At 43.1% G+C, this 16,367-nt stretch overlaps 1 protein-coding gene across 4 annotated transcripts in view; it reads right to left on the reverse strand.

The window, feature by feature from the left end:
* The window catches only part of GLT1D1 (glycosyltransferase 1 domain containing 1), a 155,452-nt gene that overhangs the window by 101,092 nt on the left and 37,993 nt on the right, over positions 1-16,367 (reverse strand). For all 4 annotated transcript variants that reach the window (XR_003004995.1, XM_024758483.1, XM_024758485.1 and 1 more), the window contains 2 exons: positions 12,738-12,789; positions 2,136-2,172 (listed from right to left, as the gene is read on the reverse strand). Coding sequence is in view for 3 of the 4 variants with exons in the window: in XM_024758483.1 (XP_024614251.1) it covers positions 2,136-2,172; positions 12,738-12,789 (89 nt within the window). In the remaining variant the exon portion in view is untranslated. The remainder of the gene's footprint in view (positions 1-2,135; positions 2,173-12,737; positions 12,790-16,367) is intronic.

Below are 16,367 nucleotides of genomic sequence, written 5' to 3' on the forward strand. Positions count from 1 at the left end.
TAAAGAACTAAAGTTCTGAGGGCTTTGCTGAATTCCCATGAATCTCTCCAAGCCTGTGCACTTGGAGATGAGCCCACAGGAGACTTCTCTGGCGGTCCAGGGGTTAGGGCTCTGTGCTTTCACTGCCGAGGGCCCGGGTTCGATCCCAGGTCGGGGAAGTAAGATACCGCGTGCCACGCAGTGAGGCCAAAAACAAAAATAAAAAATAAAATAAAATTCGCCCACAGTTCCCAAGGAGAAAAGATCCATCACTTTCAACCCCACCATCCATTCCTGGGCCAAACTGTCTCTAGGTCACAGAAAGCTTGAGTTCCTAGAAAATGCATATAGGTGACAGGTATCCCAAACATTTCCAACTAAACTCTAAAAGAAATTACATAGAAATTATGTCTGTATTTAAAATTCCTCATCTCAACCTTCTAAATCATACATAATTTCCTGTTATCCGTGTCACTTTTTCAGACAGCTTTCAGTTTAAAGTTCTCTGAAAAAAACGAACATTTTAAGATTTCAAAAATCCAGAGGCAACATTTAACAGATTATCTCGAGAGCAGAAAAGATGTGAAATTTTATGGAATGTAAATTAAGTCGTCGAACCGCCTCTCCAAGGCACTCGTAAGCTGGCCATTCACACTGACTAATACAGACTACAGTTAGTAAAGTTTGTAGTAAAGTCCACTCCACGCCTGCCCCAGCACAGACTGTGAGTGGATGTGTTCCACCCGGTCCTGGAAACCCTTAATCCCTGTTAAGCAGGTTGAGTCCTCTAGTTTATCCGGCTGGAAACCGAGGTTCATCGCGGTTAATCGGGATACAGAATGTTAGGTGTCAGAGGCTGCGTCCAAACCCATGCGCTGCATCAAAGCCCATGTTTTTCCTGCAGCACCGTCTTCCGTGGCTGTAAACAAGGGGCTGTGGCAGAGGAATGGAAGGTCCAAGCCCAGGCCTGCCCTGACACTTACCCCTTTTACGCATACTGAGTCAGTGCATCGTTTTTTAAATGGGAGCTCCAAGAAAGAGTTCATTTGATGAGTGATTCTGCTGCTAAAAGTATCCCTGAAACCACTAGAGCCTTGATAATGTGATGTTTATAAGGTGGACTTGTTCACGTGACCCTGGGCTCAGCACGGGTTCAAACCTAAACTCAGAATCAGCCACATGTTCTCTGGAGCTACTGTTTCCCTGATCTCTATTTTGCGGGTCAGTGGTTCTTCCCTGGTGGTGCAGTGGTTAAGAATCACCTGCCAAGGCAGGGGACACGGGTTCGAGCCCTGGTCCGGGAAGATCCCGCATGCCGCAGAGCAACTAAGCCCGTGCGCCACAACTACTGAGCCCACGTGCCTAGAGCCCGTGCTCTGCAACAAGAGAAGCCACCGCAATGAGAAGCCCCCGTTTGCTGCAACTAGAGAAAGCCTGCACGTAGCAACGAAGACCCAACGCAGCCAAAAATAAGTAAATAAATAAATTTATTAAAAAACAAAACAATGTAGTGACAGTTTCAGGTGTACAGCAAACTGATTCAGTTTTACATATACATGTATCTACTCTTTTTCAAATTCTTTTCCCATTTAGGTTGTTACAGAATATTGAGCAGAGCTCCCTGTGCTATACAGTAGGTCTTTGTTGTTTATCTATTTTAAATATAGCAGTGTGTACATGTCAATCCCAAACTCCCTAACTATCCCTTGCTCCCACCCTTCCCCTCTGGTAACCATAAGTTCGTTCTCTAAGTCTGTGAGTCTGTTTCTGCTTTGTAAATAAGTTCATTTGTATAATTTCTTTTTAGATTCCACATATCATACGATATTTCTCTTTCTCTGTCTGACTTCACTCAGTATGACAATCTCTAGGTCCATCCATGTTGCTGCAAATGGCATTACTGCATTCTTTTTAGCGGCTGAGTAATATTCCACTGTGTATATGTGCCACATCTTCTTTATCCATTCTTCTACATTTTAAATTATTCTTTTATAAAGTAGTCTTATTTTTATCTTAATGTTAAAATTAATAAAAGTGTACCCATTCTACTATTTTCAAGTAAATCCCAGACATCATGTTATTTCATTTCAGTAGGTATCTCTACAAGATAAAAGACTCATTTTTTTTCAAATATACATATATTTAAAATTTCTTACCTTGACTCTGGACATAGATCTTATCCTTGGCATGTGGCTTTTGAAAAGAGGGGAGAAAGAAAAAAAAAGTAAGTGCCAGTCCATTCCCATTGCTGCTTAGAGAGAAAATGAAGGCCATAAAAATATGCTCTTGGAAAACATCACAAAGAATCATCTACACAGCCACTCACAGACTCGTTACTGTATCAGAGCAAAGAGTCACCTCTGCTTTTAATGGGGGTTAGCCCATTAAAAACACAGCTTATCTAAGGGAAGAAGTACAAAGAGGTCCCTTAAATCAGGCATAACGCAATATTACCAATTTATAGTTACTATGTTAGTAGAAAAGTGATGAAGCTCAGACAGAGAACATGCCAGGGATACAGCCCATCAGGTGCATATCAGGAGCTGAGGTTGAAGGCAGACGTTTTGGGAAATGTGGTCTGTGGATACAAACCCTTGAATAGAGAGAGTACACTCCCCACCTTTGGAGAAGAAAGGAGGAGGGGGAGGGGGGAGGAGAAGAAGGTGAAGACAGAGGAGGAGATGGGGATGGAGGGGGAGATGGAGATGGGGATGGAGGAGGGGTACCCAGTATGTTGGGAAACAAGAGAACAGGCACCAGGGGGCAGATTCTTCCAGGATGTGAATGGACTGGTCTCAAGGACCCTGTAAGGACCTCCCCAAAAGCCTCTTTGACATCAAGGGACACCGTGACACTTGCATGACTGATTTAGATATGTGTCCCCAGATATATACGTGCTATCCCTGGTGGTGTTTTCTGGCGGAACTTCACAAAACTACTAGAGAGAAAAAGAATCCATTTCTCAAGCTCGTTTCGAAACAGTGACATAGATATTTTTAAAATCAGGTTTAGACCCAAAGGTGGATGTTACGGGAGCAGAGTGAGAAATCCGCTTTAAAGGGCAGCAGGGTCAAGTAGGTGCAGAGGGCTGTTTCTCGTAAATGATCAAAGATATGGTCATTTTGGTGATAAAGTCTAAAAAGGTGCATCTTTCTACCATGTGGCCTGAATATCAGCTCCATGCATGAAACGACTAAACTAGGTAAAGAGTGGCCATCACAGAAGTTGCGTCTTCGTGCTCTCTCTACCTAAACGTGTGTGAAGGGCTCCGGTGGTCCTCCAGGTGACCGGGATCCTGCGAATTGCATGGGTCTGCTGACCCACTTTGACCTTCATCCTCAAATCAGCTTTATGTTTTGGGAAACAAACTAAAGGTGAGGCAGTCCTGACAAGGGAGAGACGATCAATGGGGAGAAGAGGGAGTTACCCTGCCCTCCGCCTGGTGGATGGGAAGGTTCTGGGAGAGGCAGCATCTGGCCATCCTAGGACGGCTGAATGGAAGTTGGTACAGAGGGACTTCCCTGGCGGTCCAGTGGTTAAGACTCCAGGCTTCCAATGCAGGGGGGTGTGGATTCGATCCCTGGTCGGGGAACTAAGATCCCACACGCCGTGCATGGCACGGCCAAAAAAAAAAATAAGGAAGTTGGTACAGAGACACAAGTCTTGGTTTGGTTTTGCTTTTGACCTTAGCATTACATTTTATATTTATCCATCAGAGGTACCTGAGACCTCGAAAAGTCTTGAGTATCCTCTCCATACGCTACATAGCAGGATGCAGCCCCTTTTAAAATGCCCTTAAAATAGCAAGCCTGCAAAAAAGGAGCTTCAAAAATCTCTTCTCTACTAGTTAAAAAAGATATTAACCTTAATGGGAAAAAAAAGGTTAATAGCAGCCATTTGAAATCAGAGTTTAGCTCAGAGCCCTAAAATATTCCTTTTTGTTAAATTATAATTTCACTAGAAAACTGAAGAAAATTGTATTGGAATGGAGTGCAGGCTAAGAGTGCCTCTTCTTTAACCAGACCTAAGCCTACAACATTGGCTCAGAAAATGTCCATAAGAAGGATACTGAAGCACTGTCAAAAATATACCCGGATAGCATTTTAACTTTCAAGGTAATACAAGTGTTTGACAAAAACAGATTCACTATAATTCTATATAAATTCAATTCATGACTGTCAGGCAAAATGGAGATTACAGCCTTACTACTATTTTCATTAGAACTGTGCCATGCAATTAGAAATATGTAAACCCCAAATGCTCCTCTCAAGAAAGTTCCTTTGGGCACAAACAGAAATTAATTAATTAAAAGGGTATCTCAACTCTATAAACAGAATAAGTTGACTCTATATGGAAATGTCTGGGTTTATCTGCTGATTTTACCTATCTCTGAGGATTATTTCCCCCAAATCTATTGAACTCCCCCCGCAAAACAAGTAAGTATCAAGTCCAATATAGACTTTTAAAACATGTCATAAATGGCATTTGAAGATCTTATCCGAGCAAATCAAGAAAATAGAGGGACAGTATAAAGGGAATCTGCATCTGAGTTATTTTTAATCATTGTAAGAAAAGCGATCTGGCAAAAGCCAATTAGCTTATATTGATTTCGAAAATCATTTTCTATATTAAAATGCTCTAAATACAAATTAGCTTTCTTTGCTCAATATTTATTGTTGTTTCACTTGCCTTGAAATAACACGAGTCGAAGTCCTTATATATATCATTTCCCTTGGAAGATCAGCTCATTGATGCATAAAATGAAAAAGAAGACTCGTGTGTGTGTGTGTGTGTGTGTGTGTGTGCGCGTGCGTGCGTGTAGGAAGGGTGGAGAGGGAAGATTCTCCATTTTTTCCTCCATTTTTAAAGTCTATGAGAAAACATTACTTAATTTGACCCACTACTAAATATAAAATGTCAGTGCCCTATAAATACATGTGACTTTGTAACAGACCCAAATGCTCAGTTATGCCTTTTTATAATGGAATACCAGACAGACAGCAACAACAAAAAGATTTCCCATTCTTTTATTAATATAACCTTCTGAAATTAAGCTTTCCACCAAATGGAAACCACAATAAATATTACTTTTAAAATCTATGCACAATTTCATCCTCTACAGGTGACAAAAATATTATTTTACAACTTCTGATGATGGCTTTGTTAAAAGTCATTTAAAAACAGCTACAAATTACTTAGAAGAAATCATGGCCTGTAAGTGTATAGCTTTCAAAATACATCACAAAACACAGAAATTGGGCATTTTTCAGGGGACACGGGTCTCTTCTTTTCTCCCTCTTCTCTTTTCCCTTAGAAATTGTTTTTAAGTAAGGAAAGAAAATAATTTCAGGGAATTCCCTGGCGGTCCAGTGGTTAAGACTCAGTGCTTTCACTGCCAGGGCCCAGGTTCAATCCCTGGTCGGGGAAACCAAGATCCCACGAGCCACGTGGCGTGGCAAGTTAATAATAATAATAGTAATGTTCAAAATAAAAATGAGGGGGGACAACCTTGTCACTAAATTCCTGCAACTGAACCAGACAAGGAAAGATTTTTCAAGAAAAGGAAAAAACCCACAGATGAGATGGGGAGGACGTCTGAGAACTGAACTGTGATCCAGTTTTATGGGATCTGACGTGAAACAGGCTATAAATAAAGATGAAACTAAAACAACCCTGGGCAAAATCAAAGGATGAATGTGTAACACATAATCTAGCCCAGCAACTCAAGAAATAGGAATGCCAGCAAGAAAATTCCCAGGAAGATTAAAAAATAAAATACAGTTAAATCTATGGAGCAAATAACATGGAATCATTGCTGATTTTATTCAAAAGCTTCCCCTTCTGTTCTCTGCCTCTGCAATCTGATGAATTAGAGCAACGCTTCTGATCATCCCAAAAGCTTGTGCCCCAGGTCATGGGAAAGGTTAACTCAGAATCTATGCTCTGAAATTGATGAGTTTTCCATCCTTTGAGTTCCTTTAAAACTTTTCCATTCCCAGGGATCTCACATGGGGGAAAAAAATGCAAAGAACACGTGCAGTTCTATCAAGAAATCTCTGAGGGAAGCCAGTCTTAATAGAAGTTATTAAAAATGATTAGCTTCCTAAGATATGACCAATCCCTGGAGTTTCCCTTACAGGATATTTGTGGGGAGGGCCAGCATACAAACTAGGGTTTCCAAAGATGAAACAGAGGGGTGAATGTTTTTAAGTTCACATTACAGTAGAAACTATAATAAAAGATGTGGTCTGTGTAGCTCCTGCGCTGTCAACGTGATTTTTGGAGATGATCAAATACAAAGCGATGGGCCGTGCAAGAAGAAGAAGAAGTAACAGTAATTCAAAGGACAGCATAATTCAGCAATTAGGCGAGAGGCAGCTCATTCAGATTAGAAAAGAACTAACACCTACATCAGCCTTTTGAGCTCCCCTGTGCCATGAACGGGCAAGTGACAGCCAATGAGATCTGTCTTGCTTTCTGTATTTCAATTTCCAAAAGAATTGTGATGAGTATATGTACACAGTGAAAGTAAAATTACTCTTTAGGTATTGCCTAACTGCTTCCAGAAAGTTACTTTTAAGGAGTGCCAAGGCAGCGTAGATGAATTAGGCCCCAGAAGACAGGGACTCAAAATTTCCAAATTAAAAAAAAATCACTAAAAAGTAACAATACCAGGAAGCGTAGCTCAGCACTAACCTCAACAAAGTGTATCCACGTGCCATGTTGGTTATCACTCCGCTTTTTCTGAATTCGATAACTGTGTCAAACAGTATTTACTCATGCTCAAGATTTTTTAAAATAGTTCATAAATAAATATTTGAATTTAGAGAAAGTCCGCTTAGCTGAGTACTTTTTTTTTTTTAGAAAAAACATGTGAACAGTGCAGTTAAACTTTACACAGACCTGTGGGGTTTTGAACCCAGTGGAGACAAATTAAACCACAATCATTGTTTCTGCAGAGAGAAAAGCCTTCAATTAAGATATGTGGATACCTAATGTGCTTTTAATTATATTGGTGAAATAGTTACATTTTCTGGTAAAGGTCTGGTGAATTTAGAGAAAGTATTCTAAACACGGACTAGAATTAGAAGTGCCCAAACTTGTATTCTGAATGTCTATTACACACTGTAGCAAGAAATCAAAATGCTATTTAGACTAGTTTTAAATTTGCACAATGCATATATCACAGTTAGACATGTGCAGTGAATCTAATTCCTAAAAACACCAAATCAAGGTTATAATATCACAGACCGACAGAGGAGCACTGTCCCAAAACACGGCCGATGTTGAACTTGGACAACGAGTACTAACTACGTAGCAGGCGGACGCCAGTAAAAAGCCCCCGGGGGCTTCCCTGGTGGCGCAGTGGTTGGGAGTCCGCCTGCCGATGCAGGGGACGCGGGTTCGTGCCCCGGTCCGGGAAGATCTCACATGCCGTGGAGCGGCTGGGCCCGTGAGCCATGGCCGCTGAGCCTGCGCGTCCGGAGCCTGTGCTCCGCAACGGGAGAGGCCACAACAGTGAGAAGCCCGTGTACTGCAAAAAAAAAAAACAACAACAACGGGCCCAAACAAAGGCACTTCAAATTAAAAGAGATAAAATAAAACTCTCTTTATCGAACTCCAATCAAACTAATTTGTGTGAAGTCAGCCAGAGGCAGAAGGGTGCTCATCAACACAGCATCCAAAATAATGTTTCTTTGTTTTTCCCCTCATTGTGCCTTTTCTTTAAAAAATTGAAGTATAGTTGATTTGCAGCGTTGTGTCACTTTCAGGTGTACATACATACCTATCTATTGTTTTTCCAGATTCTTTTCCCTTTTAGGCTATTACAAAACATTGAGATAGTTCCCTGTGCTATACAGTTGGTCCCAAAATAATGTTTCCAAAGGAGCATCCTAGCTTTGTCAGAGGGCTGAAATTAACCCACAGCTTGCAAAATATACTCTCCCTTCGCTCCTTCCTGTTACTGTGTCTCCACGACCAGATCGGAGCATATGTTTTGGAAAGCTTGAAACAGGGTGCTCCCCACGTGCATATCTGTGGTATGTCGCACTGTCCAATGCTGCAGCCCTGGGCACGTGAGGCTATTGAGCCCTTGGAGCGGAGCTGGTCTGGATGGAAATGTGCCTCTAAAAGTAAAATGCACACTCAATTTCAAAGACCGAGTACCAAAAAAAAGTGAAATAGCACCTTAGTCATTTTTATGTTGCTCATGTATTGAAATGATAAGATCTTGGATACAGTAGGTGTGCAGTTAGGAACTTGGCCTTGGCCAAGAGGTGGTCTGGCTTTTGCCCTGGGCTTCTAGGAAATAATCTATGTGATTCCTAAGGGGCATGTATTTCTCTAGGGTGAGGCCAGCCACAGCTAACGGTCTTAGGTAGGGGCTGGCCATGCCCGAAAGACCAGCCATGTGATGGAAATGGGGCACTTTGGGCCAAGTGGCATCAATCTGCCTGAAGACTGGATTCAACCCTGTGTGCAAACAATCAATCAATCAAGTCTATGCGATGAAGCCCCAGGATAAACTTTGGACACCAAACGCAGTAAGCTTCCCGGGTTGGCAAAACTCCGTACGTATGTCTCAGATCAGTAACGGGAGGTTGAGATGGTCATAGATCAACAGCCAGAGGGTAAAATGTCTTGACTGCACCAGGGAGAGGGCGATGGAGGATCAGCCCCTGCGTCTCTTCCTTTGGCTGATTTTAGTCTGTATCCTTTCCCAGTAATAAACCATAACAGCGAGTGTAACTCTTCGTGAGTTCTGAGTCCTTCAAGCCATTTCTCAAACTTGAGGGTGGTGATGGGGACCCCCCTGAACTTGCCCTTGGTGTCAAAAGTGAGGGCAGTTTTGGGGAGAGTACCTTTACCCTTATCCTTTGCAGGCTGGCTAACTCGGGGAGGTGGATTAAGTAAAACAGATTATTAAAACTGATCTTCCTTGTTTCCACTTACTTTTAAAAATGGGACTCTCAGAAAATTGTAAATTACATCCATGGCTCATCTTTGTAGGGTGCATTGTATTTCTATTAACAGTACCGGCATCAAGACTGAGCCTGTGTTTTTATAAAAATGAAGTTTGAGAAAATAACAAGTTTTAGGCCGGATTTTATGCTCGAAACTATATTTATCTATACAGACTCTACATGAAACCACAAAAGCAGTAAGAAGCAAAGACCATAAATCTTTCTAATCTGGGATAATTGGAATTTGATTCTGGTTTGATAATAATTACGTAGGGTTAACTAAGTTTGGACTGAGCCAAGCCTGCTCACCAAAATGAAGGAGAAAATTAAAAACAAAAGGTGGCAGTTCAATACTGCAGCATGAAACTTAACTACTCAAAAACTTCATCACTGTTCCGAACACGTAACTACCAGTAGTCTCTCCACAAAAATCCATCTCAAAGCATGACATAGATATGGCTGAACAATGAACCTTTATATTGTTTCTACACAGTTTTCATTTGCAAAAACTAATCAGATAAAGGTATTGAGCTGAACTTTATTGAAAAATCATCCACCAAAAAAGAAGTACTAAAGCGGTATTAAAAAACAGGTTCACATTCGAATTTAATAACTAACCTCCACCACTTTAAACAATAAAAACAAATTCATCCTTTCTTTTATGAGCTTTCTTGATGCTGCCTGTGACATCATCATCCAAGACAAAACAATTTTTGCCGACTTCTCCATTTCTTTCTTCAAATGCCTTGTTATTATATTTGGAAAAGCATCTGTCTGAAAACAAAGACTGCTAACCTAGGATGAGGGTAGATTTGGTGTGGCTGACCTCCTGGGTGACAGGCAAATGGTCAACTTAATCTTGACATGTAAGATGATCCTTCCAGGAGTTCCCCGGCAGTCAGTGGTTAGGACTCTGCGCTCTCACTGCTGAGGGCCCAGGTTCAATCCCTGGTCAGGGAACTAAAATCCCACCTGCTGCGCGGCTCAGACAAAAAAAAAAAAAAAAGATCTTTTGACAGGACACTGCTGGATATTCTCACCACTGCCAGCAAGCCTGCCCAAAACATAACTGGTCTATGCATTTAACGCAGTTTTCTCATCATTACATCGAAAAGTTAATCCCAGGCTTCCCTGGTGGCGCAGTGGTTAAGAATCTGCCTGCCAATGCAGGGGACACAGGTTCAAGCCCTGGTCCGGGAAGATCCCACATGCTGCGGAGCAACTAAGCCCGTGCGCCACAACTACTGAGCCTGCGCTCTAGAGCCCATGCTCTAGAGCCCGCGAGCCACAACCACTGAGCCCACGTGCTGCAACTACTGAACCCCGTGCGCCTAGAGCCCGTGCTCCACAACAAGAGAAGCCACCGCAATGAGAAGCCCGCGCACCGCAACGAAGAGCAGCCCCTGCTTGCCACAACTAGAGAAAGCCCGTGTGCAGCAGTGAAGACCCAACGCAGCCAAAAATAAATACATCAATCAATAAATAAGTGTTACAATCTCAAGGGATAAGCACTAAGTGCGGCGGATTATTAAAATGGACCTAATCAGTGGCTCCCTCCCTGCACCCCTGCTTTTTAAGGCCACCCTGAAGATCGCCCCATAAGGAGCAAGAGGCTATAGCTCCGTGCTTGACTTGCTCTGGCCCACAGACAGTAGCAAACAGCACACAGGCAGAAGCTTGCAGCCTGCTCACGCACTGGTGCCTGCTCTCTCCTGCCGCTGAGCCTAATAAAGGGCGACAGACCACACGGAGAAAGACACCAACTGTCCCAGCCATCCCAGCCGAGGCCCCAGCACGTAAGCAAAGCCATGCTGGACTACCCAGCCCCACTGAGCTGACCCCGGCCAGAAGTGCCCAGACAACACAAAGCATAAATGAGAAATGGCTGTCTTAAGGCACTATGTTTGAGGTGATTTGTTATGTAGCAAAAATAACTGATACAGCAGTGAACACATCTGTACCAGTTTTGGAGGGCCACAGGTTTTACAGACAAAGGTGACATTTAAAACTGAGAAGTTAGGGAAAGGGGGGGAAATCATGGAGGATAAACTTGCTTCAGCAGGGAAAAGCTTTCTTTTATGTCTGGCTTAACAGAAGGCAGTTGGAGTCTCATATCTGCTGCTCTATTCAATCTGTTTCCATATGTTTCTCTGGCTGAAGTGTATAAAGCAAATCCTGCTTCTTGCTGATAGGTAGTTGGAAAGGGGAGGAATATTTTAATATGGGCCTTTAAAGAGCCTTTTCAGATCATTACAGGTATTACTCTTGGACATGACACCAAAACTCAACAAATGGTAGCTTCTTAAAGGTTAGTTGCAATATGGAACCTGAAATTATATCATACCCTGATATATTCGAATCATAGGTCTATCTTGCACTTTGATGGATGTGTTATCTATGCATGATTCTGTGATGCCACGTATTAGTCATTTGAAAAATATTGGTTCACTGAGTGACGCAGATCTCGCAAATGTTGAACCATTTCATTACACAGCATCCAAAAAAAAAAAAAAAAATTCACATTTGTTAACACAACCACTGATCTCATCAGGGAAGGATGTAAGGGGAAGCCGTCCACTTCCTGGTGGCTTACCAGATTCTAATTTTTGCTTTAAAATTTAAATGATATCATTGGCAACAGATACTGCCCGTTGTTTTTCTTGAAGTGACTCACTCAATTGAGTCATTTTTAAGAAAATGACTGCCAAATGCCCAAGTCTGAGTAACCATAGTTTGGTTATCAGTCCTTCAGATAAAAAATTGTGTTAAGACATGGCTGGTTCAGTCTGCAACCCCAACGTTGCACCAGGGCCTTTGCTCAAGACAGCCTGTAAAATGCCACCAACAGGAATAATGCCTCCAGATGACAAGGGCCTAAGTGCTGTGCACAACGGTTTGCTGGTAAAGCACAAGGACCAGCAAGGCTGGTGGCCCAGGGGCACTGCAGGGGTCACCATCTCAGAAAAGAGCATCGTGCCTACGATCCACCGGAGGAAAGCAACCTTTCAGCTGGCCTTTTCTTTAGTTTTGCAGACACCAGCCCCACAAGTCCTCTACAGAACTCCCCACGGTGGATTCAGATTCCCGCCCACTCATTTCACCCACCCACCCCAAGTCATAATGAAGTTTAAAAGTCAATAAACACATTAACTTGTAGAGCTACAAAGCCCTCTACTCATTAAAGCCCTTCAAATAAAGAGTCCAGCCTAGGAAACTCCAGCTGCCACCTAAGGGATTGCTACTCGCAACGTGTACAAGGATGCTGCAGCATTTACAGTGGAGTCCGTAAATCATCCCATTTGAGCACATAAAATGAAAACAGACAAAGCATGAAAAGATCTGGCGGGGACTCCCCTGGTGGCGCAGTGGTTAAGACCCTGCACTCCCAATGCAGGTGGCCCGGGTTCGATCCCTGGTCAGGGAACTAGATCCCACATGCATGCCGCAACTAAGGAGCCTGCCTGCCGCAACTAAGACCCAGTACAACCAAATAAATAAATAATTATTTTTAAAAAGAGAGAGATTTGCAAAAACAAAAAAACAAAAAAGAAAAGAGCTGGCTATTGGGCTATTTTTGCAATTCAAGAAGAACAACAAAAAAAATCAGTGACGGTCTAAGAGTATCTACCCAAATAAAAAAACATCAACATATGGGAAACATAACACACTGCTGTGGCCACCATGGGCGGTGCCGATGGGAACCATGTCAGCTCTACTAAAACTGCGTTTCTGTTCTCTGATCCTGCAACTTTGCCAGCGTAACCCAAATCAAAACATGAAATGAACACGTACCCACTGCCTTTGTGCCGTTTCCTTCATTGACTCTGTGAAAGCGACAGCGAATCTAGGAAAGTGAGCAAAAATAATGAAAATGATTAGGGCAGAATCTAATTAACATAACTGTGAAACAGCTCTTTGGAACAAATTGTGAGCGGCAGGTAAGTAGCTGAATTTACGGTGCGATCAATCTTTATTAGTCGTGGTCATTGGCTGGTAGATTTCATCTCCACTCACATCCAAAAAAAAAAGTTCTGTCTGCAGAAAATGAACAAATGAAGCTCAAAACTTCCTATGTTTCTTGTTCCTTCAGGGAAGGTGAGGGAAGCAGAGATAAAGACAGAAAACAGAGGGACTTCCTTGGTGGTGCAGTGGTTAAGAATCCTCCTGCTAGCTCTATTTACAATAGCCGGGAGATGGAAAGAACCTAAGCGCCCATCATCGGATGAATGGATAAAGAAGATGTGGCACATATACACAATGGAATATTGCTCAGCCTTAAAAAGAAATGAAATTGAGCTATTTGTAATGAGATGGATAGACCTAGAGTCTGTCATACAGAGTGAAGTAAGTCAGAAAGAAAAAGACAAATACCGTATGCTAACACATATATATGGAATTTAAGGGGAAAAAATGTCATGAAGAACCTAGGGGTAAGACAGGAATAAAGACGCAGACCTACTGGAGAACGGACTTGAGGATATGGGGAGGGGGAAGGGTGAGTTTTGACAGGGCGAGAGAGAGTCATGGACATATACACACTAACAAACGTAGTAAGATAGATAGCTGGGGGGAAGCAGCCGCAAGGCACAGGGATATTAGCTCGGAGCTTTGTGACAGCCTGGAGGGGTGGGATGGGGAGAGTGGGAGGGAGGGAGACGCAAGAGGGAAGACATATGGGAACATATGTATATGTATAGCTGATTCACTTTGTTATAAAGCAGAAACTAACACACCATTGTAAAGCAATTATACCCCAATAAGATGGTTAAAAAAAAAAAGAATCCGCCTGCTAATGCAGGGGACACGGGTGCAAGCCCTGGTCTAGGAAGATCCCACATGCCGCAGATCAACGAAGCCCGTGTGTCACAACTACTGAGCCTGCGCTCTAGAACCCGTGAGCCACAACTACTGAGCCCACGTGCCACAACTACTGAAGCCCGTGAGCCTAGAGCCCACGCCCTGCAAGGAGAGAAGCCTCCACAATGAGAAACCCACGCGCTGCAACGAAGACCCAACGCAGCCAAAAATAAAATAAATAAATTTATTTTTTAAAAAAAGACAGAAAACAAGATGCACTAGAGAGGCAAGGAACTTAGATAACATTCAGGGGCAGGTGATCCGGTCCACTGGCTTTGCCAAAGGAAAACTAGGCAAAAGTGTTCAAGATTTACTGAATGTCCCCATTCATCGAGAAATGGCGGTTTCCAGAAGCAGGACTGGGTACACGTGGAATGAACCAGGAATATCTTTTGGGGCCAGAAAGTAAGAAAGCGCTCAAAACATGGCAAGGGCTTGTCAAGAGGATGCAGGAGTCAACTCAAAATATCTCCAATGGCCATGGCTGGGGTGATCTGGGCACCAAAATAAGTAATAGGAGTGATGGGTAACCCATAGAGTCAAATAAAATAAATAGCCATGGGTCCGTGTTGATGTAACTAAATAACTGAATAAGTAAATGGGGTCAAACAGACAACTCTTTCTTATAGTAGAATTCCAATTAACAAATGTATGAGTGGTAGAAATAGAAAATTGTTGCAACCAAGAACCATTAGTAGGAAATTCCCTGGCGGTTGAGTGATTAGGACTCAGAGCTTTCACAGCCGGGACCCGGTTTCTATCCCTGGTCGGGGAACGAAGGTCCCGCAAGCGGCACCTGACGTGGCCAAAAAAAAAGAAAGAGAAAAAAAGAACCGTTAATAGATGATTCCTCCCCACTGGCATGACCTGGAAAGGGGAGCTCACGTCCCGCTGCCTGTGTCTTCTCCAAGCCTTCCTTCTTCCCTCTCCTCACTCTCCCCAAACCAGCCACCAATCGCAGACACAGCCAATCGCATGCCTCTTACTTAAGGGAGAAATAGGGAATCCTTCCCTTTGGGTAGAATAAACGTGAGCAAGCAGGACCAGACCACATCAGACCTTGCATCTGAGCCCAGCAGGGATCGGACTACTGGCATCACTTATGAGATGCTCTCCACGTCCCCCGAACATTGGCAAGAAACACAAATAAACTGTATTCTGAGGGCATCAACTTTACTCCAAGAAACGAGGATAAAAAGGAGAGAAAAGCAACTGAAGAGCAACTGCAAGGAGAGTGCAGAAGCCTTCCTTTGTGGAAGTCTGCAAAAATGAGAAACTTAAGAATCAAACAAAGAACAAACTATGCATGTAAATTGCCTGTCACAGTTCCTGGTCCCTAATTCATTGAACATCTGATAAACATCTGCTATTATTATTTTCTACTAGTACTAACACCACTACTGGGACTTGTGCAAAACATTAGGGCGCCCCACGTGGCCAGTGAACAAATTATTTGACAGCCTAAAACTTTCAGAAAAAAAAAAAAGACACCAAAAGCAAGGACAGCCATCGAACAAAGAATAAGGTCAATAACACAAAGACCAAGCAATTACCCCATAACGGCGTTTATGAACAGCCACTCATCTGGCAAGCGTGATGCTCTACTTTTCGGTGAGAATGTCAGCTCCACATGGGCTGGAACGCTGCTCTTGTTCATGGCCACCTCCCAAGCCCCTGGAGTGTCTGGCACCCAGGAGACGGGCAAAAATACCTGCTGCCTGTATACGTGTATAAGTAAGAGAAGGAACAGTTCTCCTTAAATTCCAACAGGAAGCAGGTGAGGGGGAGGGATGGCTGGCGACGGGGAGAAAAGAGCAGGAAAATGTCCCAGGTGTGCGGAGCGGACTCTGTGTGCACAGCAGCCCGGCAGCTGACTGTGACTGTCCCCCACCCATGTGACCGTCCCCACCATCACGACCTGCTCATTTCAGAACCCAAGATGAGGCATCAGTAGGAGCTACAGCATCAGTTTAAGATGGCAGGGAAGGATGAGAGTCTTGGGAAGGTTCTCCTCAAAGGTGCATGTGAAAATGTTTTCGGAGTCAGAGGGGTGAACTGCAGCTAACTTGAAAGACAGGCCACTTATTCCAGGGCCACAGATAACACGGTCTTTCTTCTGGCTCCTCATATAGGAACAGGGAGCCTGGCTTTACACCCACCTAATAGATAACCTTTTAGGAGAGTTTCTAGCCCAAAGATCCTTGGAAGATAAAGATATTTAAAATAACACATTTCTACCATTTGCAAAAGCCAAGACATGGAAACAACCTAAGTGTCCATCGACAGAGGAATGGATAAAGAAGATGTGGTTCATATATATAATGGAATACTACTCAGCCACAACAAAGAATGAAATAATGCCATTTGCAGCAACATGGATGGACCTAGACATGATCATACTAAGTGAAGTAAGTCAGACAGAGAAAGACAAATAGCATATGATATTTGTACGTGGAATCTAAAATATGGCACAAACGAACCTATCTACGAAACAGAAACAGACTCACGGATGTAGAGGAGAGACTGGTGGTTGCTAAGGGGGAGGGGGGTTGGGGGAGGGATGGT

The sequence above is a fragment of the Neophocaena asiaeorientalis genome, unplaced genomic scaffold (assembly GCF_003031525.2).
Source record: "Neophocaena asiaeorientalis asiaeorientalis breed wild unplaced genomic scaffold, Neophocaena_asiaeorientalis_V1.1 scaffold77, whole genome shotgun sequence".
NCBI lineage: Eukaryota > Metazoa > Chordata > Mammalia > Artiodactyla > Phocoenidae > Neophocaena > Neophocaena asiaeorientalis.